Source organism: Amblyomma americanum, chromosome 4, assembly GCF_052857255.1.
Source record: "Amblyomma americanum isolate KBUSLIRL-KWMA chromosome 4, ASM5285725v1, whole genome shotgun sequence".
In the NCBI taxonomy this organism is placed as follows: domain Eukaryota; kingdom Metazoa; phylum Arthropoda; class Arachnida; order Ixodida; family Ixodidae; genus Amblyomma; species Amblyomma americanum.
In genome coordinates this window covers 83,877,994-83,902,846 of record NC_135500.1, presented here as the reverse complement: position 1 = coordinate 83,902,846, position 24,853 = coordinate 83,877,994, and the positions used below count along the sequence as shown (strand labels likewise).

Sequence of the window (24,853 nt, the reverse complement as noted above, 5' to 3'; positions counted from 1 at the left end):
AAAAGTGCAGCAAACAGTAAGAGGTGAATATGGGGAAATCCCCTTTTTTACTGCCGTCAGGAATTGAGTGAGTAAAATAAGACATTCCATTATTTTTTTTTTATTTCTTAGTCTTCAAAGGTCCCTTGCGGGACATTACATGAGGGGTGGGCACAACACGGCAAAGATAGCTATAGATTATTTGAAATGAAGGACAATAGTGACATTTATGAACGATATTCCTCTATCGCGATCATTAATAGTTGATGATGGTTGGCGATGGCGGCCGCTTAGATGGGAGGTCATTTAAGAATCGGGCAATGTTTAGGAAAAATGATTGCTGGAATGTTGTGGTATGTGCACGATCAGGGTATACAGCGTTCGTGTGGTTATGGCGGGAAATGCGATGCGAGCGCGGGATTATTTGATTGGCTGCTGGAATAATATGAAACAATTTATAGACTAAACAAAGGCGCAGCATTACAACGGAAGAGTAGTGTAGGTAACTGTAAACGCGATTTTAGTCCTGAGATGCTCATATAATAAGTGTAGTCCAATGAGATAAACCTCACGGCACGATTCTGGACTGACTGAATGGTATAAGACTAGTTTTATGGGGATCCCAAACAGAGTTGGCATTACCCAGTCTTGGTCTGGTGAAAGCAATTTAAGAGAACTGGGTGCTAATGCAAGGTTGCGCCGAAGGTACCCAAGTACGCTGTTTGCAGAGTTGATTATGCGGGTGATATGGAGAGTTCAAGTTAGATCGCTTGAAATATAAAAGTCTAAGTACTTGTAATTATCGACGGAAGAAACTGTGGAGTTAATAATATATGCATAAAGGCGAGCAAAAGTTAGTACGAAAGTGAAAATAATTAAGTAGTCTTGCAAATATTAGAAGACATGACCCATTTTCACACCAATGCTGCATTTGAGAAAGTTGATTTTGAAGAGCGATGATGTCCAATGGATTTCTTGTAGGACGTTATCAGACACAATCATCAGCGAACAGGTGGATGTTTGAAGAAATAAGTGGTAGATAATTTATATTATAAAGAGAAAGGGGCCTAGTACAGTTCCCTGGGGGACGCCAGAATTCACGAGTAAAAGGGATGAAGAGTGACAGTTAGCATGGGCGAACTGATCATGGCCAGTTATAAAGGCCAAGATCGAATCAGCGATCAGGTGTGCAGATTCAGATGAAATAGTTTGTAGATTAAGCAGCCATTAGGAATTTTTTCGAACGTCTTTTCGAAATATAGGAATAGAGCACCACATTCCATATTGCGGTCTAAGTACGAGTGTAAATCATGTAGAAAGAGGGAAATCTGAGTTCCACATTAACGGCCTTTGTGGAAAGCATGCTTATTAAGATGGAATATATTTACAGAAGTTGTTCAGGTAGCAACAAGCTAATATAAAATATGCTCCATGATTTCGCAGCAAACACATGTGGGTGAAATCAGGTGATTACTGTACGGGGATGAATGGTTACCTGTTCGCAATACAGAGGTGATTTTACCAATCCGTCAGTCACGTGGTAATGCTCCTGTTGAAAGAGACTGCTGGAATATGTGTCCCGGAATGACACTGCAGATATTCGGAGTATGTAGGGTAATTTTGCATGTGTGCCATCAATACCACAGTACGATGTATTGGTTAATGAGTCAATAATTCGACCAATGCCATGGGGCTCAAACGAAATGTTTTCTAATACCGGATGGTCCAAAAATGGGATGTCAGGAAGGCTGTCAGCTGGTTCATTGGGGAAGACGGAAGCAAATGCCGTTATGCGCACTCGCGCATTCGGATTCAGTAACAAGATTTCCGGAGTTATCACAGAGTGAAATGACATTAAGTTCGTGCGGCATAATGGTTTTCCAAAACTTCTCTAGGTTATTTTGTAGCATTGGCAATAAAGTGTTGGAAAAAGTGAATTTGTTTTCACTTTTGTTGCTTGTGTGTTGTAGTGTTTTCCGGCGTTGTATTACTTATTCCATGTTGGGGAACATTTCGTAAGCTTAGCAGTTGGAAATAATCGCTTTTTCTAGTTTAGTCGTTTTAACGATCCGTTAAACCACGGAGGTCTTAATATTGTTTTATGAAGTGTTATGAGAAGCTGCAGTTCTCATTTGAAAACGATCCAGTTTGATTCGACGGAGCGAAGCGGAAAGCTTGGCATGAAGTTATCGAAGAAGGCTGTTAGTTCGGGATTTATGCTTACATAATCACCGTTATCATAAAGATAATTGTCACTAATTCTTTTTTGACGAAGAAAGCATGCCGGAAGGAAACGTAGACTGAACTGTCAGAGGATTACTGAGGCCATGCATACACATGATCAAAGAAAAGTTGTCAAGATGAGTAGTTAGAACAAGCCCAAAGTATTGGCGGACTGATCTGTGACACGAGCACGAGTGGTAACTAGCTGTTTTAAACTGAAGGTAAGGCACGTGCTCAAGAATTCGCTTGATGGAGTGCATTTGGTTAACGTTGACGCGGTATCAGACCAGTTTATCTAAGTATTCAAGAGAAGTTAAAATCGCCAAAAATCACGATAGGTGTGTTTTGGTGGCTAGCTGTTATCGTACTCAGTGCTTCATGTAAGAGGGTTAGAAAAGTACTCTCGCTGCTGGGTGGACGGTAGCAGACACCAAAAAGGACGTTAGGGAAAGTTGCCGTACAAAGAAGCCATAACATTTCAAGCGGGGATAAAACATCTAGGTGAGAACATTAGCCATTCGAATTTCGTGGCAATAAGTGCACCACAACCGTTCGAGCTATACATTTTCTTTGCGGAAAATAACCCAGATCGGGAAGGCAGAATTGCACAGTAACGAATGCTTGAACTAAGCCACGTTTCAGTAGCAACCAATCGTTAGCAACCAGTTATTTTTTCGCATTTTTTTGAGCATGATCAAATACATAAATTTTGTTTCCCACGAGAAGCCTCACTGGTCGGAGTTTAAACTTGGTATTTAGTTTATGGACAATTCTACGACTCGTTTGCGAGCAAGGCGTGTAAAACTCTTCGGCAATACTGAAACTACTGTTCTTCAATTTGCCACTCACCGAGATTGTTCGCTGTTTGTCATAAAATCCACGAACTTAACTATGATGGGCCGAGTCCTGGCGTCATGAAAGGCACCGCAGAAAAGCGCGCTCGATATCTCGAGGTTGTACACACTAATCCAACCGCTCGTCACAGAGGTCTATGACCAGCTTCTCATAATTCTGCCACGATTACTTGCGTATATCTTCCAAGCCATAAAGTGCCAAATTACAACGGTGTGATGTGTGTTTTCCGCGTCGTTCATCCGGGCAGCCAGCGTCGAGGCGAAATCCGGACACTCTTTACTAGTGGTCTTTATGCTTTCTGCTGCGGATTTTACATTTACAGCAGTGAAGCACTCGTAGCTCGTTTCAACTGTCGTTAGTCGCATTTTCAGTTCATTGAAAGATAATTCGTGTTCGATTAAAGCGGGGCGAATGGATTTCAACTCTTCCAGCGCGGCTGTCTGTCCGGACTTGATTCACGGATGCCCGATAGAGTTTCAGCAAGACTTTTATCAGGAGGCCAAAGGTTGGTCTCTACGTCCCCAGCTAGTAAAAGTAGCTTATATAGCATGCCCGCACAGTCATGCATGATGAGACGCGAACAGCGTGGGCCCGACAGCGCAAGTAATCAACGGTTGGTATTAGGCTTAGCGAAGAGGAAACAACAGTACGTTACTGGCACAACGAAGAAGCGAGGTACGTTGCGATGCCCAATGTAGACGTGCTGCCGAGCCCACTAACGCATGCGCCGATGCGCGAGTGGGCTGTTATTACTGTTTTCTTATTTTACTTCTCATCTAACAGGAGCACGGTGGGTTTAATACGCCTTCAGACCCTTTACAAACTCGTTAGCGTCTGGCCACCGCCTGGTGGCAGCTGCCGGTTAGCCGCGCTTGCAGGTGACAACGCCGGCTGCCTCGTCGCTGCTTGCTCGCTTCTCGCCTCTGCTCTTGCTGCTTCACGCACGTTTGTTACGATACAAGAGACTGGATCGCCACCGCTTTGCGCAGCAATACGCTGCACGGCTTTCTTAACGGAGTCGGATAACTTAATTCAGAGCGGTATTTGAAGCATCGCTTCGTATTTCAAATACATTCTCTGACTCGGATTTTTCGTTATCAGTGGTTGTCGGGAGCATGCTTCAGTCAGAGTGAGGCGAGTATGGTCGGTTTGTTCTTCTCTTCTCGCCCGATCTTTACCCAGGCTCCTCTTTCCGAGCAACGTGTCGCGACCAATCATTAATTGCCACCTGTCACGGTGCAGTTTGCTCACAATCCGGTGGGCATGCTGTGATGACGTCACGAGGTTACATGACCTAGGTGGGCCACCTGCCTCATAGGTAATTTCTCTGGGGATTTCGTATAGATTTTTCGCTCACGGTCAACGATGCCGATGACGACGACGCCGGATTTTCCGAGACAAAAGTCCCTTTAACGCTATCGCGTTAAAACAAAGCACATAGGAGAAAACACTAATGAAACAGGAAAGTAAAAGACCGACTGGAGGGTCGAAAATACGACCCCCGCTTTACCCCGGTCGGGTTATTCAGGACGTGCCCTTAGCTGCGTCTCCGAAAAGCTGAGGCCAAAGCGCTGTGCTGCATAAGCCGAGGACCCATAAGGTTAAAGATCTCGGCGTCTGGTCAACAGCCAGGACCCCTTTTTCCCGGACACGGCCATTTAAACAACGACAGTGGGCCCCGTCTACATGTGCCCGGGGCATTGTTGTCACAAGTGATAGACATTAGCATAGCAGAAATACCCCTATGGGACACACTTCATAAACCAGAATCATTATTCGGTGAACAACTTCCCTTATTCTGTCGTTTTCTTTTAATTGTATTTGATTTTAACCCTACTATTGTGTAAAGTTTGTAGGGAGAGTGTGTTAAATAAAATTTACATCTACAAGCGCAGGCAGGTGCAAGCGAAATTCACACTTCACGCCCATGTCAGCCGTGTCTTCAGTTCTTCCTCAACTCTATGAAATCAAGGCGCGTCATTCTCCTGCACCATCGTTGGCACAACGCTTGTGCAAGATGCCTCGTCGAACTCGTAGCTAGTAAGAGTTTTGAAGAAGTCGACAATCTTCCTGAGGGCCTTCAGGCGACTGTGGGACCCAAACGTGTTTAAGAGCGGGCACTCGTTCTCAAAGTCGTCGTAATCGACGTCGTAGACGGCGATGCCAAACCTCACGTCTGGCACCTTGCTTTTCACCTTGCAAAGCTGAAAGCAAAAAAAAAAAGAACATTTTACTGACGTTATTACCAGAGGCCGAATATTCGATACTTTTGAAATTGCATTCGTCTAAGTAATCAAACTGTACACGCACAAACTTGTTCGAAACGAAACAAATGCATTTCTAAAATTTCCAACACTTCTCGAATTATAGGCACGTAGATCGAATAAGACACTTCATAGTTTTCTTATAACACTGTCCCAAGAACCGGGCCCACTCGATCCAACTCCGCACAGCTGCAGTCGCAATCGGTCTGCGCGGTTTGGAAGGTTCAAAAATGCGACGTGGTGCAATCGAGTGGCGGTATTCATATTGATTATACATGGCTCGAAGACTGCGCGACTCTGCAGTGCTCAGGTAACTTCAGTAAATGGTGCCTTTAAGCCGTTTTAACAGGCCATGGCACATACGTAATTTCTGCTCCTCTCGTCTGCAGAGATGCGGCGCTACATAATTCGCTGTCATATTCCGAAGCAAACGGCAATTTCTCGATATGTATAACATGAATGTGAAAGCGGTAATACGTTGACCGTGTTAAGCACCCCCTAGTGAAGATCAGTCTTGCATGTTTTGACTACTTATAGCTACATAGGTTAATATCTCCTACAAGAAAGCTGACGCCTGGGCGAGTCGACACTTTTTGCCACTCATAGCTGTACCTCTCCTTGTGTCGTTGTTCCTTTCGCGTTGTTCCGCTATAGCACCAACAGCAGCTCCGCCTCTAGAACTTTGCTATTTCGCAAGATTATTTATTTTGTACGAATATTCATACAAAAACGCATATATTCCTAAAAACATTCGATTAAGCTGCAAAGCCACACTATTCTACATTACACCAGGTTTAATTGGAGAGAGGCCTTTGCCCTGCAGTGGATGTAGTTAGATTGCTGATAATTATGATGACGATTATTACGAGAGCAGGTCCTGAAATAATCTCGGGAGAAATGGCTGGAAGTTCTTTTACAAAATATGGACAATGAATCGGTTGAGAAGTGGTAATCGTAATCACCGTCAGCATATCTGCGTCCACTCTAGGATAAGGCCTTCTCCCATACCACACCAATCAACCTAGTACAGCACCAATTCCGCAGCACCTTAACACAGGAAACGTCCTCATCACATCCATCACCCTGAATCTCTTCCATGTTTGCCTTTCACTTGGAATCCAATTTATTATTTACTCTAAGGCGCCACCGGTTACCTTTACTCCGCATTACATATTCTACCACCATGCCTTTACCTTCTTCTATAATTATTCTAGGTTTTAATTACCTCGCGTTTGTCTCTTGCGGGCTCTGCCTTGTTCGTGTCTCTGAGCATTACACCCAACATTTTCATTTCCATAGCTCGCTGCGCCGTCACCTTAGTCCGAAGCATTTTGTTCAGCCTTCCTGTTTCTGCCCCAGTCATACGTACTGACGGACATAACCATTTTACACGTTCCTCTTGAGGGATACTGACAAGCTGCTACTTATCAAGAATAAGTACCTGCGATATGCACCTTATCACTTTGTTACTCTCGCAGCTATTTCGCTCTCGTATGCCGCATGTGAGATCAGTGCCTGCTCTAAGTAGATCTATTCCTTTGCCATTTCCAATTGTTCGCTCTCTGTCGTAAATTGCTGTTTCCTTGCCAGTTGCTGAACGTCACCTTCATTTAGTCAAGATTTAGGACAGATATTTAGCTCTAGAAGCCCCAGCGGCTGTTGTTCAAGGTAGAAAACCACGACAGGTGTCTGAACGCTCGAGGCTCGTGCGTACTCTTGAGAACTCCGGCTGGTCTAAGGACGTTCTGATAAAAGATCCTTACGTGGCACCTCGTCCGACGACCTTTTACTAGAAGTAGTGGACGTGCCGCGATCTTCTTGCCTGAAGCCCCATAGTGCAGCACTGCCTACCGCTTCCGCAATGACAGAGACTGTCACCCAGCCAGTAACAACGCTTTAGTCCGCTTTCGTCTGTTCCGGCGCCGCGCGTCAGCGCGACCCAGCCATCTTCCGCGGCGCAGACGACACCAATATGGAGGATTAGTTGGCCTCTTATAACTCGTTAACGCCTACAACAAACGGGACGACACCATCGAGTTCACCAATGTCATCTTTTATTTGAGCTGACTTTGCTAATCTGTAGTTTCGCAACCACGGGGCAACATTTGCAGCTGGACGGCTCTCAAGACCAGCCTGACAAAGGTCTTTGATAGTCCACTGTCAGTAAGTTTCGCGTCGGGCAACACTTCCGCAGTCGGGCCCAACACACTTGTAAAACTTCACCAGTTACAAAGATGTAGTGTGTAGTGGACCTCTGCAAAGATACCATCCCTTTCACGAGCGAGGCCGACAAGCTCAAGAGTATCACGAAAGGCATTGACGATGATGCCTACCAGATGCTTGTCGCCAAGATCTCCATTCACTGTCCGACGTCATCAGCTGCTGCCAGAGTTTTGACGAGCTGCGCAAACAGCTTCTCTCCACAAGGCGTGCCGGCTGCCACTGGTTTCAGCTTGGCTTTTGCAGGGGATAATGCTTTTATTCAGCTGTCTGTCCACGAGGCTGTCGCCCACCAGCTGACCGTGTCCACCTGTGCCTACGCCGTCTCTGATTCTCACCCTCCAGCGCGTCATACAGGAGCAGGTACTGCCATCATCTACACATCAGCATTCGCTAGTGTTGGTGGACAGGTCGAGGCCCCCACCTGTCGCCCGGTCTACACGACGCCCGACTTCTCTTCAAGCCCAAGCGACCTGCACCGCCGTCCACAGCCTCTAAACCCAATATGCACACGCAAGACAAACGTCCTATTTGCTACGCCTGTGGAGTCACCGGCCACGTGGCCTAGTGGTGCCGCAGTCGCAGACACCGTCCCCGCATGGCGTGGGCCGGTCGACGATTTTCCGTCGTCTTCCCACCCTGCGTCACATGACCGTCATCCGGATTCCTCTTCTCCTCGTCGTGACCTCCGCTCCTACCGCTCGTCGTCTCCTCCCCGTCGTTCCCGTTCTCCGGTGATCCGCCGAAAAACTAACGTCCACAGTTCCAGAGGAAAGAACTGCGCCGCAAGCGACTGACTCATGATCTCTTTCCCTGCCTGTCAACGTTATCGCCGTGTTCATTGAGGCCATCGCTGTTGAAGCGCCTGTTGACACTGGCACTGCAGTTTCCGTCCTCAGTCAACGCATTTGCGAAAGGCTACAAAAAGCGCGACGACGCCTATTCCTGCCATTCCACTTCGCACCGCCAGCGCTCGGTACATAGGTCACCACCAGCATGCATCGCCCGGCTTTTTATCTAAGACGTTTGTTGCAAAATCAAGTACATCTTCGTTTCCCTCTAAACTCACTGTCAGCCTTGTTGGGACTTCTCTGCATATCCCATCGCTATAGATTGCGCCTCTGATTGACGCTACTTTGGACGCTTCACATGCTGCTACCACTAATGAGCTGCCTTTCTCCTTAGTCCTTGTGCCCACTTCTTCCCTCGCCCTCTTCGACGCAAAGCTGTACTTTGCACATTCTCGTAGCATTGTGCTGACCAGGAATCCATTCTGGTGCCACATGCCATGCTTACAATTTTTGGTGGCTCAAACCATTTTTGTTTAAAACCATTCTTCGGTCCTACAATGTTACTCCGCGGACAATCGCTTGATAGTGTTGAATTGCTAGATCCTGCAAAAGCTTACCACCTCGTCGATCACATTGCTGCCCTTCAGATGTTCCCGTCTCCGACCCGTCTGCTCTCGAAGTCTTTCAACGCGCCGTCAGTGCTGACTTCACGCTTACACAACGAGCCCAACGCGTCGCCATTCCCCAGTGTTTCCATGTTTTGTTTCACTACAGAAAACCTTTGGGGCGCGCAACAGCCGTTACTCATTATAATAGTACCCAGCCCTACCCTTCATATTTACCGTCCTACGTCCTAAATACTCTGCTGCGATGTGCCAATAAAACCGTAAATTAGAAATAACGAAGGTATTCTCCATTCAGTTTTACATCAAACCCTTCCCAGTTAAATTCTCTGATGCTTCCTGTAAAGACACAGGTAGTAGCAGAAGAAAGACCCCCTTTACAGGGCGGCATATTTCCTGATTAGGACTTTATCATGTTCCCTGTAGGGGAATATGGTCGCTATGCAACCCTTTGAGGTGCTTTTCGGCACAGTTGCACATGGATTTCCTGCACCCTGGACCTTCCACAAGAGGCGATAATAATAATAATAACATGTGGGGCTTAGTGTCCCGAAGCGACACGACTGATTGGTTAAGAGAGCCCACGCACTGGAGAGATCTGGATTAGGGGGAGTTGGGTAAAACGCGACATTTGTTACTTAGCGCCTCTAACGTTTAAACGGGCTACCACGTTAAACGGATAATCAGCTGAAATTACTAGCTATGCGTTCACTGCAACTGCACTTAAGGGTGACGAAATTGGTCTCCCTCAAGGAAACAAAAATCCCAAGTGAGATCAATGAGAAAGCAGTCGCAGAAGAAGGAATTTTTGCATTTAGCTTTTTTGTTTAGCGTGCAGCACAACCTATAATTGGAGGGTACACTGAAGATCCACCTTAAGGGTATGAAGTTTTAGCGTTAATGGTTTATACCCATATATCAGCAATATGCCAGTCTACTTTACGTTCATAGATCCCTGGGAGTCCTCATACCACTCCTGGCGCAGTGGTGCAGCGGTTAACCGATGCGCCACTGCCCTGCGATGGCAGGTGCTGCCACCGGTGGGACTTGTGAGACCTAGGTTGCTCTTCCCGAGCAACCCTTCGCCGCCAGTCATTGATTGATTTAACTGTCACCTGCCAAGGTGGTCAGTTTGCTCACAATCTGGCGGGCTGGATGTGATGACACCGCAAGATCACGTGACCTAGATGGTCCACCTAGGTTCCTTCTACCGGGATGTTTCGCTCATAACGCTGACGCCAACGACGGATTTTCTGCAGAATGGGAGCCTTGAAGCTGTCGCTTTAAAAAGCGCCCTAGATTAACTTAAGCATTTATTTATTGGAATTGGCCCTTGGTCTTAACTTATTCATTTTTATTATGGCGCGGTCCCCGCACTCTTCAGGGAAAATTATTTTAGCCTGAGGCTACATGTTGGACAAAACGCTACATCGTGCTGTTCTCCAGGGTCTGCACTGAAAATAATGACTTCATTGCTTGCTGCAAAACTCTGCCTTTGTTTTCTACATCTCTTGCACACTCCAGACGTATATTATTGTAAATCACAACTCCGCAAAGCATCACATGAGAGTGATGTCTACTCTATTCAGCACTTGAGAGAAGCGCGGCAACCGTGGCTGCTCCCTGCGCTAAGTGTGCCTGCTCGTTAGTTGGCAAGTATCCAGCATATGGCGCATAAGTGTTCACCTTAGAAGTGAACGGCCCAGTACGAGAAATAGTAATGAACACAAAATGGCATTATATAGTGGCAATCGACAGCATTATAAGCGATTGATGCGGCTAATGCGACCTCGTTGTGACGTCCCTCATCACATGGTCTCATGACGTCACTGTGACGACGCACCTCCTCTACCAATCAGCGAGTTTTTATGACAAATGTAGCCACTTTTTTTTTCTTTGATGGTGCTTCTAACGCTATCTCATTAAACCGTGCTTGTTAGTAGGCGCGAAGACGACGTGAAGAAACTGAAGACAGTATCAAACAGCACCAGTGGCACCGTGCGTTTTTCTGTCCCTAAGACTCCTACAGAGAAGAAGAAATGGAAAGCGAAGGGCAGGTACTGCAGTAAGCTTCCTTTGAAGCTAAGCGGGACACATTTCAGGTGCAGCACGAACGGCTACCATTGTGACGACAGAGCAAGCATTGTTCACTCTAACCTGCTATATACTATGACAATAATAAAAAATAATATGATACTCAGCATCTAGCAGCCACGCATTTCCGCAAGACCTGACACAATAAAACAGCTTAAGCTGCGAAGGGTCTAGGAAATTCAAAAGGAACTCGAAGTCCAGCTTGCCGCAAAGCCAAGGTCTACAACTACAAAGTTGGAAGCGCGTCACGGGACGAAACAGTGCCGGTTTACGTCTGCATGCACTATTTGTCATGCGAACAGGCTAAAGCTAAATTTGGCTGCCATGGAGCAAACTTCGTGAGCATTTATTTCAGCACTGAGTAGAGCGCTTATTTTTCAGGGTCACCTCACGTTTTCCCGGAGGTGGGGCGAAATGCGGCACTTTAACAATTCCAATATCACACAAATATTTTAGGTTCCACTCGAGGTTGAATTTTCATATACATTGAGCGCGATGCCTAGACCATAGGAAATAATCCTTTGATGTTTAAATATAGATATTTGCGAAAAATGAAAACTAGGCGATCTTTTGCAAATGTGCTGCGTTCTGCACCGCTCTCCGCTAATTTTGACTGCCAGGAGTTCATTAACATGCTCTCACAGTGAACAGCACAATGGTGTTTTTGCGCTCCGCCTAGATCTAGATGCGATCGCCGCGAGCGGGATTTGATCCTCTGACCTTGGGCTCAACAGCCGAAGCCACTGACCAACCGCGACGGGCATACAAAGGAAACAGGCAGGCAAAAAAAAAAAACTGAAGGGGACACTTGAGGTCCGCATGAAGGGTATGAGACGATAGCTTTAGCGGGTTAACCCCCATATATGCGGAATTGATCATTCTCGACTTTACATTCATAAATTCATGGAAGCCTTCATACCACTCCTGGCGCAGTGATGCAGCGTTAAACGATGCGCTTGCGATGGCAAGTGCTGCCATTAGTGGGCCTTTTGCAGCCCAGGGTGCTCATTCTAAACTTTCCAGCCCGATCATGTGATCCTGGCCGAGAGCCTTCCTGCGTACAAGCCGCTTTAGGGACACGACATTACCGAGAGCGACTGAAGCGTTCACAGCAACTGGTGGTAGGACGTGTGTTCAATCCTTGCCAAAGTCGTAAGGATGCCGCGACGAAGATGCCACACTGCATGTGCGCGAGAACATACAGTATGCGCCATCCTTGTGTAAAGAGCTCGAGCAGCAGCGTATTGGACTCCAAATAAAGTTACTAGGTCCTTGAAGCAACCTTTGCGCGGAGGTAAAGGCGCATATACCTACAATCCAGGAGCGAAATAGCACTTTACACGAAAGCCACCGGCTGCTCTCTGATTTCAATTTCATTGATTGGTGCTCACCGCCCAACTGGTATACACAAGGGTTACGCAAACTGGCTGTCGGATGCGCGCTGCCTCCCCCCGGCAGTAGTGCAGAAGAGGCAGATCCGATTGGGTGGGCAACGCACGCCACGTGACCGCATGTACCAGCATACACGCGTCATGACATATGTTAAAACTGCTAATATTGCTACCACTGGTTGATCCCCTGTCGTGTGGTGCAAGGTCCACTTTCAAAGCTGCCCCCTTCTCGCTCATGGCATATTTCTTTTTGCACTTTAACTGATTTGCCCACTGAAATCAGTGACCACATCCCGATTTTTTGTTTTCTTCCAGTGAAACGCATTAAGTCAGTATCCAAAAATGCCTCGAGGGTAGCTAGGGTCATTTCCCATGAAAATCTCGCCAAATTTATTACTCTTATTCAGAATATGTGTTGGGAGAACGCATACAGCATATCTGAAGTCAACGCGGCGTAGACTGCTTTTCTTGCCAAGTTCATGGAATGTTATAATGCTGCGTTTCCTGCAATCGAGGTAAAACACAACTTCCGAAAATCTAGAACGCCGTGGGTTGATAAAGTGTTATATAACAGGGTACGTATTAAAAATAAAATATGTCGACTTTGTACGTGCTCTCGATGAAGCCCTTTTTAGAGAGTTCAAAAAGTTTTGGAATAAACTAAATAAAGACCTCAAGTCTGCAAAAACAGCTTACTATAGAAAACGGTTCTCCAGAATTTATAATGCCGCCGCGGTGGCTGAGTGGTTATGATGCTCGGCTGCTGGCCCGAAAAACGCGGGTTCGATCCCGGCCGCGGCGGGCCAATTTTGATGGAGGCGAAATTCTAGAGGCCCGTGTACTGTGCGATATCAGTGCACGTTGAAGAACCCCGGGTGGTCGAAATTCCTGGAGCCCTTCACTACGGCGTCTCTCATAGTCTGAGTCGCTTTGGGACGTTAAACTCCCATAAACCAAACGAGAATTTATAATAACCGCAAGAAAGTTTGGAGTGAGATAAACGAACTATTAAACAAACACAAGTGCAGGGTCAACTCAGAAATCGCTGCATCTGATTCCCAAGCTAACGAAACTCAATTAGCTAACACCGTACACCACTTCTTCATTGAAGCTAGCAAGTCTACGTTAGATCAAGCTCCCTCCAATGCTCCCGTATGCAACCTCATTATCACTTTACCTAACTCTATTTCGTTGCTGCCTGCGATCCCACGAGACGTAGCTACCTACATTGGGAAAACAAAAAACAATGTCTCAACAGGCAGTGACGACATCAAAGCGATATCGTTGAAGTATGTGTCTGCATTAATATGCGAGGTTCTAGCGTATATTATAAATCTGTTGTTCACAAGTGGTGAGTACCCAGTCGAATTGAAGATTGCTCGTGTTTGTCCTTTATATAAATAAGGAAATAGAAATGAAATCATGAAATATCGCCCCATCTCCGTGTTATCAGTGTTATCGAAGGTATTTGAAGGAGCCATTAATAGCCGATTAGAAAAGTTCTTTGGCATTCATAACATTATTAACCCCTCTCAGTATGGCTTTTTGAAGAATACATCCTCTGAGCAAGCTTAACTCGCCGTTTAAGAAAAAATCATAAAAAACATTTAATCCAAAGCATACACTCTTGGTTTGTTCTTACACCTCCGGAAAGGTTTTGACTGCGTACAGCATGAAATTCTTTTGAGTAAACTACAGTTATGGGATACGCAGAACAGCTCTAAACATGCTGTAAAGTTGCTTAAATAACAGAATACAATACGTTAAATGGAAATATTTTGTTTCGAACCGTTTGTGCATCACCCAAGGGGTTCCGCAGGGTTCTATATTAGGTTCACTTTTGTATTTATTGTATATAAGCGACATCTGTAACATACCTGATTCTCCAGATTTGGTTATGTACGCTGAAGATATAAATATTTTTTTCACACCACGTACTCTGCCGGAATTAGAAACTATCGTGAACGCTTATTTGGTAAAATTATACGGTTGGATGCAGGGGAATAAGTTTCGTTTAAACTTGTCAAAAACCAGGTACATAATTTTGAGACCTATTAATGTCTCTGTTCATTACACATTTAACCGAACATACGCCAACACAAAACTGCAGCAAGTAACAACTCAGAAGTTTCTTGGGGCCTGGTTTAAAGGGCCACTAAAAGGGGTGTTTGAGCTTGGCTTTAAAATGCTTGCACTATGTAGAGTACAGGCCACCGAGCGTCCATGCCGCGTATGATACCTCAGAAACGGGCGGGAAAAATTTACAATACATTTTAAAATAATCCCGTTTTCGCACCTCGCGGCGACGCGCGGTGCCGGGCTTTCGCACGAAAACATGGCAGACGACGTCACATCTTACAAATGACGTCAGCAGCCGGGGGTTATCTTTGGTTTACAGCGCCAAATTCTTTCAGACGTCACGCGCTACCACGGCCGAGGCCGGCGGAGGTAGGGGAGGGGCCGAGTGAGTGGGGCCGGCGGAGGAGCGCCGCCGTTTTGGCGTGCGAGAGGAGAGGGAAAGCCGCGAAGACGCGGAAGTTCAAATTTTGTCTGCATATACCTCAACTTCCACAAAACGCATTAAAATAATTCTTGCTGGGGGATAATTATGAACCGTCGTCCTTTAACATCTCCGACATATCGCATCTTTTTTGAGACCGCCTTTCTGAGTCCCATTTATCATGGAACAAACATATTTCAAAACTTCTCACTGACCTTAGTAAAACTGTTGGTTGTCTTTACCGGATAAGCGATCTGTTGCCCGTTTCCCTAAATGTGTCCATACACTACGCATTACTTTTTCCAAATTGTCCTATTGTTCCTGGTTCTGGGGCACTACAACAATAAGTAATTTTCAGAAGTTAATGCTTTCGAAAAAGAAGGCATTGCGGGCTATTGAGGGTTACCATGGTAGGCCAGAAAACCTATCAACATCACCACTCTATCGTAAGCATAATTTACTTAAAACAAGTCATGTTTACATATTTTGTCTGTTACAGTGCATCCACTGTAATCGTTTGCATTCCATTGCTCCAAACCACCCTCCTAATAAATACCGCCTTCGGCAACACAGAAACTTGGTCCCTAAAACGAGGATAGATTACGGCAAACAAAAGCTCGATTACCTGATTCCAGTCGTTCTCAATAACCCATCTTTAAGTGTCATGTTTGATCTCCCTAAGAACAAATTTTAAAAAGACTTCGGAAGGCTACTAATCAGCCCTGACTCGATATAATCTCAGTTTTTACTTAGCGAAGGAGCTCTTGTTTTCGCGTCATGTTTTTTGTGTGTGTTTTCTTTAGTGACCTCATGCCATGTTTATACACTGCCTTTGATTTATGGTGCACTGTCTTTGTATCAAAAGTAATATTTTTTACGATAATACTGTCGTTTGATGCAATGTATACTGTTCACTATAATACTATGTTAATATTTGTTAGTTCTGTCTTGCTCACAACTGTATCTACTGCTTTGGGGAACTGTGACTTCGTCAGGCTTTACCGCCTTTTGTCGCAGTTGCCTCTTTCATCTGTGAAGGAAAATAAATATCAGCCTCAAGCATCCACGCCCGCAACGATTTAAATTTTAGCCCGCCTGGGCGGGCTTGGCCGGTGGTTAAATGCCATTTCAATGGCGCCTTTTTCTTTGCTTTAGGGTTCGGCAGCTTCTTTGGGGAAGGCCACCCGAGACTACACGCTGGCGCGAAGCCCGTGTTTTTCTACTTCGGAGGCGAGGTTAGGGCTCTTCCTCGTTCTTTAAAACCGAGAGGTGCGGCCAAAGTGGTTCGTTTCATGCGAGACGTAGTTACATAGCCATAATACATATTTTAAAACACCCTTGTTTGTAATAAGAGAGCGTTCGTTATCGCTGCGGCCGTTATAAGTAGTCTCGACTGCATTACCTTGCACCGGTTTTCGCGAAGGTCTGCTCCAATAATTTCTTCGAAAACATGCCTTCTCAACAGATTAACTGAATGATTGGTTCATTCATAGATTATTTGATTGATGAATTGATCAAAACTAGATTGACATCGACCAATGAGAAGCCGCAGAGCCGTCACATCCGAGTTCTTTGCATAGATAGAGCCTACTTCAAAAACTCGACATCAGATAATACCTTTGCACAGAGTCCCTCTTCGTTATCATAGGCAAACACATCACGCTGCGTAGAGTGGTGCGTCAGCATGGTGTAGTGCTTGGCTTTGTAGTCCAGTTGAGATACGTAGTTCCTGTCAGTGCACACCTGCAGGGGCAAAATTAGTTCGCTAGTACATGCATTCTGCTTTGTATAGAACATTGAACTGATTCTACCGCGCGCCAACACAACGTTATTACCCAAGTATATCGACGCGACGCTCAGACTGTCTCATGCAATGAACTGGACAAGCAAAATTCGTTTTTCTATTTAAGGCTTTTCCTTTTTGTTCTTTTCTTTTGCTTTACACTACCTGCAGTTATATTTGCTTTACCTTGGCTAGCTTTATGCCTCGCTATACTGTGTTTTACAATCGTTGCATTTTACACATACCGCCTCAGTTGGCGCGCCGCGTTTCATCAGCCATGATGCGCGCTTGTTTTGGGCGCTGTTTTCTCTGCATTCGCCACTCGCTGGGGGGCGCCGCTGCGTCCGTCAGTGTCAGTGTACGCCTGTCCTGCGCCTCTTCGCCTCCTCCGACCGAGATTATTTTGAAGCGATAGCTTCACTACACTATGTAAAGCCAAGGTCACCGGGCCGAGCCGGAGCCCTTAAAGCGCATGCGCCGAGCAGCAGGTGCGTCGAGGGTGACGTCAGTGTTACGCCGCCGCCGACTCCGCAGCCTCGCTGCGCGTGTCGCGCATGCGCAGTAGCTACAGGTGCGCAGCGCATGCGCACTTTGGCAACAGATGCGCTGCGCATGCGCACTTTGGCAACAGATGCGCGTCATTGCTCGGCCACTTTATAAACAGAGGGTGCGAAGCACTCGTTCTTCAGATGTACGACGGACGAAGAAGCGGAAACTACGCGTGCATACCGCGACCGACATCAACGGCGAGTGCGGGAAGCCACATCGACGCATCCCGAAGTTATGGCGCGGTGTAAGGCGGGTCTCCAATGAGCCCATAAAGGCAGGAATGCCAAGCGCGCGGCTGAGACGCCGGAACAACGAGAGCAACGGCTCGCCAAACAGCGGCGTCAAGAAGCGGAGAAACGATAGCGATAATCCGCGAGTGAAGCCAAGTCTTCTTCGGGCCAGCTATCGCGTACACACTGGGCTTAACCGGAGCTAAACCATCAGCAATTTTCCCTCCACTCGCGAGTCGGGGGGTGGTTCTCGCGCTCGGTTCGCTGCAGGCGCCGAAGGCTTCACTCGACGGCCACGCAGACACGCGCCAGCATTTTCGCTCAACACCGCTGATACTGTGTGCGCATCAAAAAGCCTTCAAGATGCATTGAGTTAACGGCAGCGTTGCTGAAACTCAGCAGAGGCAAGCATTTTAAACCGTTTTAAATAACTCACAGGTTTGTTAACACTGTGTAACGCGATATTCAGCACAGCCTCTGGGGTATTCTAATTTCATAATATATTGAGGCATAGAATTTAAGAGCTACAGGTGTGTTTGTTCTTCGACTAGGACTCTTCTCAAGTCCGACGTGACGGTGATTTCGTAGCGAATAGCCGTTTGGTCGGCTTCCGCACATGCCGCACGAGTACAATGGTCACAACTCCCCGCTAAACGATAGCAGTGTCTTTTGTATAGTGGGTACATAATCATCACCAGCCTGATTACGCCCACTGCAGTGCAAAGGCCTCTCCCATCATCATCATCATCAGCCTTACTACACCCTCTGCAGGGCAAAGGCCTCTCCCATGTCTCTCCAGTTAACCCTGTCCTTTGCCAGCTGTGTCCACCTTTTGCCTGCAAACTTCTTAATCTCATCCGCCCACCTAACTTTCTGCCGTCCCTGCTACGCTTACTTTCTCTTGGAATCCACTCCGTTACCCTTAAGGACCAGCGGTTATCTTGCCTTCGAATTACATGCCCTGCCCAAGCCCATTTTTTTTCTGTTGATTTCGACTAGGATGTCATTAACCCGTGTTTGTTCCCTCACCCGCTCTGCCCGCTTCCGGTCTCTTAACGTTACACCTATCATTTTTCTTTCCATGGCTCGCTGCGTGGTCATTAACTTAAGCTGAACTCTGTTTGTTAGCCTCCACGTTTCTGCCCCGTAGGTGAGTACCGGTAAGATTAAGCTGTTGTACACTTTCCTCTTGAGGGAAATTGATAAACTGCCACTCATGATCTGCGAGAATTTGCCATATGCGCTCCTCCCCACTCTTATCCTTCTAGTTATCTCCCCCTCATGATCTGGATCAGCTGTCACTACCTGCCCTAAGTAGACGTATTCCGTCACAACTTCTACGCTCTCGGTGCCAATTGTGAACTGTTGTTCCCTTGCTAAGATTTTGAACATTACCTTGGTTTTCTGCATGTTAATTTTTATACCCATCGATCTACTCTGCCTGTTTAACTCATTGATCATGATTTGCAGTTCACATCCTGAGTGACTCACCAAGGCAATGCCATCAGCGAATCGCAGATTATTTAACTATTCTTAATTTATTCTTATTCCAAACTGTTCCCAATTCAGGCATCGAAATACCTCCTGTAAACATGCGGTGAACAGCATTGGCGAGATCGTGTCTCCTTGCCTGACGCCCTTTCTTATTGGAATTTTATTGCTGACTTTATGGAGGACTATAGTAGCTGTACAGTTGCTATATATATCTTCCAGTATTTTGACATAAGGCTATTCTACCCCCTGATCACGCAATGCCTGTATGACTGCTGAGGTTTCCACTGAGTCGAATGCTTTCTCGTAATCAATGAAAGCTATATATAGAGGTTGGTTATATTCTGCGCATTTCTGTATCACCTGATTGATAGTATGAATACGATCTATTGTGGAATATCCTTCCTTATCTGCTGTCGTGTCGCTGTTATAGACGCAGTGTGTTTGTTCATGCTCTTACTTTTGCATTTTTGTATTCTTAAGAAGCGCAGAGTTTGTTATTGCTTCTGTGCTCGCTTTTCATTTTGTGTGTGCTTGCTTTGTTGCATCGCATTATATCAACGATGTATGCTTGTTCCACTCCTGCCTTGGCTACCAAATGGCCGCTGGCAGTATTGAATAAAATAAAGTAAAATAAATCCTTTACGAAAGCCTGCCTGATCATTGGGTTGATCAAGGTCTAACGTTGCCCTGACTCTATTAGCGATTACCTTAGTAAATACTTTGTAGGCAACGGATAGTAAGCTGATCGGCCTGTAATTTTTCAAGTCCTTGGCGTCTTCCTTCTTAAGAATTAAGATAATGTTTGCATTCTTCCAAGCTTCTGGTACAGTCTAGGTCATAAGGCATTTCGTATACAGGGTGGCTAGTTTTTCTAGCACGATGTCCCCTCCATCCTTCAACAGATCTGCTGTTACCTGATCCTCCCCAGCTTCTTTTCCCCTTTTCATTGCTTCTAAGGCTTTCTTTACTTCATCTTTCGTTACTGGCGGGATGACGCATTGCTGTGCACTGCTGTCTTTCTCATTAATGCTCTTATTACATTGGCTACTGTACAGGTCTGTGTAGAACTCTTCGGCTACGTTAACTCTCTTATCCATATTGCTAATGACATTGCCCTGCTTGTCTCTTAATGCATACATATGGTTTTTACCTATACCTAGTTTCCTCTTCACTACTCTTAGGCTACCTCCCTTCTTTAGAGTACGCTCGATCCTCTCCATATTAAACTTCCTTATGTCGGCTACCTTGCGCTTATTTATTAACTTTGATAGCTCTGTTAGTTCTATTCTGTCGGTTGGGTTAGACGCCCTCATGCTTTTGCAGTTCCTAATCAGATCTTTCGTCACCTGAGATAGCTTTCCGGTATCCTGTCGAACTGTCCTACCGCCTACTTCTACTGTGCACTCCGTAATTATTGATGTCAGATTATCGTGCATTGTATGAACATCAATATCGTCTTCCTCAGTTAAAGCCGAATATCTGTTTTGCAGCGCTATCCTAAACTCCTGTGCTTTCCCTCTTACGGCTAACTCGTTAATGGTCTTCTTCTTCACTAGCTTCTTCCGTTCCCTCTTCAAGTCTAAGCTAATTCTAGACCTTACCATTCTGTGGTCGCTACAGCGCACCATTCCGAGGACGGACACATCCTGAATGATGCCAGATTTAGCGCATAGTATTAAGTCGATTTAATTTTTAGTTTCACCATTGGGGCTCTTCCAGGTCCACTTCCTGTTTTCTCGTTTGCGGAAGAAGGTATTCATGGCCCGTAAATTATTTCTATCCGCGAATTCGACTAATAACTCTCCCGTGCTACCGCGTGGTCGTCAGCCTGCTTCTTGCCCACCTTCGCATTGAAGTCGCCCATCAGTACAGTGTACTGCAATTTTACTTTATTCATTGCCGATTCTACGTCCTCATAGAAACTTTCAACGGTCTGGTCATCATGGCTGGATGTGGGTGCGTAGGCCTGCACCACTTTCAGCTTGTACCTCCTATTCAGCCTAATTACTATAGCTGCTACGCTCTCGTTAATACAATATAGCTCCTCTACGTTGCCAGCTATATCCTTATTAAGGAGGAATCCCACACCTAGTTCTCGTCTATCCTCTAATCCGCGATAGCACAGTATGTGCCCGTCCTTTAGTACTGTATACGCCTCACCTGTCCTCCTAACTTCGCTAAGCCCTATCACATCCCATTTAATTCCCGCTAGTTCCTCGAACAGCACTGCTAGGCTAGCCTCACTAGATAAATTTCTAGCGTTAAACGTTGCCAGGTTCAGATTCCAATGGCGGCCTGTCCGGAGCCAGAGACTCTCAGCACCCTCCGCTGCGTCACAGGTCTGACCGCCGCCGTGGTCAGTTGCTCCGCAGCTGCTGGGGACTGAGGGCCGAGGGCTAATTGGTTTGATCATAGAAGGTTGTGGCCAAGTACTACACCAGGGTGGCCAAATCCTGCTCTGGTGAGATAGTGTGTTGTCGGTTGTGGTCACCGAGATCAGGCCGCACTTCAGGCCTGGTTATGCAATTCCATAGACACGCGGATTTTTTTTTTTGTACGTGTACGGTACGCGTTGACTGGCATATGAACCAAGGCACTCACACGTGGATAATCTAGTCCGGAGAAAATGTTGCTTTTTTCGCACAAAACGCGACCACATAATGGAAAAAGCCAATTCAGCAGCGAAAAGAGTAAATCGATGCGTTGTGGGCGGAAAAATGAGAGTCATGCAAGGGGACAGAATGCCGAAAAAAACTGCGGTCCATAACCAGCGCGGCATTTTTTTCGGCTTCCCGCATCAGCACCTCGCGGAAAGTCAAAGACACGAGATCGCATGTTTCCTTTTACAGTGGACCATATTGTACACAGCGCGCTGGAAGTTTGGTTAAAGGCCTTCCCTTTCTGAGCTACCACCCACCGGATGAAACTGGTTTTCGCAGGGGTGCCTTCTGTCATCCGGGGTTGTACTGCGTATTCTTGTTCCACCTTTGCCTCTAGTATTGCCCTTGCGAAAATACCCTAACGTCGATGCCGTCTTGCACTTTAAACGTACTGCAAAATGGTGAAACCATGCGACCACTCCATAAAAACCGAAACTGCTGCATCTGACAAGCACAGCGCGCTCGAAGCAGGTATGTGTGCTGCAAGGAAGACTGGAAAAAAGGAAAACCACAGTGACCCGCACAACTCTCGAGACGTCACTCAGCGCAGCGCAACGGCATTCGGCGGGCTGTCTAACCTAGGCGCAGCGACGGCGTAGAGATAACGCGCCCACTTTGCGTACAAGAGGACCCCGGTTAGAATACTGGTACAGCCGCGATTCTCCACCGGATAAAGGACAACCTAAGTTGATAGAACGGGACCCAAGAATTGAAGGCGCGGTCTGATCTCGGTGTCTAGAGCCGACAGCGCACTCTCTAACCCGAACAAGATTTGGCAGCCCTGTTGTAGCTCTTAGCAACCACCTCATATGAACAAGCCAATTTTCTGACCAAGGCGGCGGTCACACAGGTGACGAGTGGGTCTAAGAATCTCTGGCTCGGGAAAGGCCGCAATAGAAAATTGAAACTCGGAACTTTTAAGTTTAGAACATTATCCAGTGGGGCTAGTTCAGCATTGCTGTTTCCAGGACTAGCGAGTAATAAAGACGATGACACTGGACTTAATGAGCTTAGGACAGATAAAGCACACAGTGTTCCAAAACCCGTGCACGGGCACACAAAGAAATCATTTGCTTATAATAAATACCTTTTTCTGCTAAAGGGAAAACTGCAAGTGTACGTGGAAGAGCTTGAGGAGCGAGACTAAAAATGAAATATTGTTATTGTGCGCGCATTCAGGCATCGTGCTCGATATGGAGAGAGAGAGAGAGAGAGAGAGAGAGAGAGGGTTTATTGATATGAAAGGCAGAGAGGTTGGCCTGAAAAATAAATATCTGGCCTGCTACTCTGCTCTAGGGGACGGGAAGAGAAGATAAAAGAAGGTAACGATGGGGGACGATGATGCTGGGAGGAGGCAGATCAAAAACTACTTAAAAAAAAACAAGGCACACTTTCTGACATCACAAACGCGAGACAAGGTCCGTGTCGCTCAAAAAGCGTGAGAGCGCTCGCGTTGCCTTTAAAGTTCTAAATCTATCTGGCCAAGCGCCGAGGATCAAATCCTCAGAGAGGAGCGATGTGTCCATAGGCTTCAGAGCAGATGCGAGTATGAGTCTTTCACGTGCATACGCTGGACACGCCACTAAAACATGTTCTATAATCTCTAGCACGCCACATGTGGTACATTCCGGGGAGTCCGCTTGTCCTATTAAGTGCAAGTATTTGCGCGTGAATGCCACGTTTAAACGTAGTCTACGGATAACGCATGCAATAGGGCGAGGTATTCCGCGAGGAACTGAAAAGGTCACCGTCGGATCTAGCCGTTTAAGGCGGATATGGCGGGTGTCTGGCAGGGCCCAGTACCTAGCCGTCGCCCTCCTCATCAATTCCGAAAGGAGACAAGTTGTGTCCACTATAGAGAACGGTACAGCTGTACGCAGGCCACTGCTGAAGGCGCTCCTTGCTTCAGCGTCGGCGGTCTCATTTCCATCGAGTCCGCAGTGTCCGTGGATCCACTGAAACACTATACGGTGGCCGTTTCCCTGAGCAAATTATACGAGACTAATGATATCAAGAGCCAGAGCTTGGTAGGCTGTGTGGCGTAGGAAGCATCCTAAAATGTGTAGCGCAGGTTTACAGTCGGTGAAAATGCACCACTCCTGAGGCGGTTCTCCGCAGATGTGGCGAATCGATTCCTGAAGGCCCACAAGCTCTGCAGCGGTTGAAGTAGACTTGTGCCCCAAAATGAATCTGCGGGTCGTCTGTTGTGCAGGGATTGCGAAAGCTGCTGTTGATGCATTTGGAGACGCAGATCCATCCGTGTAGACGTGCACACATTTGTGGTATTCTGACCATATGTAGGAAAATGCGAGTTGCTTCAGTCCGCTAACCGGCATCGCAGACTTCTTGATTATGCCAGGGACCTGCAGGCAGACTGAAGGCTGAGCCATTACCCATGGGGGCTGCAAGGAATGATGCGGCAGGGCATAGTCTGATGGCAATTCGGAGCGATGGAAGCGCAGTGCGCGTGCAAAACTGCTGTCCGGTCGCTCATCAAAAATCTTCGTCAGCGGGTGACAGCGGTGCCGTGTAAGCGCACGTAAATATACACGAAGTGGTTCGTGTGACAGGTAGACCGATATTGGGCACGCACGAGATTCCTCAATTGTGCCTTTGTTCAAGGCACAACGTGGTAATCCGAGGCATATCTTGAGCGCCTGTGCTTGGACACTCTCTAATGTCCGCAAGCAGGAAATACTCAAGTTAGAGAGTACAGGAAGGCTGTAACGAATGTAGCCAATAAAGAGGGTACAGTAAAGTCGAAGCAAGGAGCGCTCCGTTGGGCCCCATTTAATGCCTGCCACAAAGCGAAGCACAAGGCAAAAAAGAGTGAGTCTTTTCTTTAGCATGTTTATATGCCTCGACCATGACAGATCGCGGTCAATGATAATGCCCAAAATCTGTGGTGGGAGACGTATGGTATTGCAACCCCTTGAAGAGTTACCGGGTAGTGGCAGACAGACTTGCGCGTGAATGCGACCACAGCACACTTTTCAGCTGCCAAGTGCAAACCCTGACGCCGTAGGTACCTTGAAGTAGATGACACGGCACGTTGTAATCTCGCACGCATTTGCGGACGTGTCGAACCCGACGCCCAGATGCAGATATCATCAGCATAGGCACTGATGTGAATGTTAGTGGGAAGTTCATTCACCAGTCCAATCAATGCCACGTTAAATAGGGTTGGGCTAAGAACT

At 46.6% G+C, this 24,853-nt stretch overlaps 1 protein-coding gene across 1 annotated transcript in view; it reads right to left on the bottom strand.

Annotated features, from left to right (window-relative positions):
- Nucleotides 1-4,928: 4,928 nt before the first annotated feature.
- The window catches only part of LOC144128104 (uncharacterized), a 111,600-nt gene continuing 91,675 nt past the window's right edge, over nucleotides 4,929-24,853 (bottom strand). Inside the window, exons 8-9 of the mRNA XM_077661185.1 lie at nucleotides 16,558-16,683; nucleotides 4,929-5,261 (exon numbers count right to left, since the gene is read on the bottom strand). Of these exons, the coding sequence (XP_077517311.1) occupies nucleotides 5,025-5,261; nucleotides 16,558-16,683 (363 nt within the window). The 3' untranslated portion in view covers nucleotides 4,929-5,024. The remainder of the gene's footprint in view (nucleotides 5,262-16,557; nucleotides 16,684-24,853) is intronic.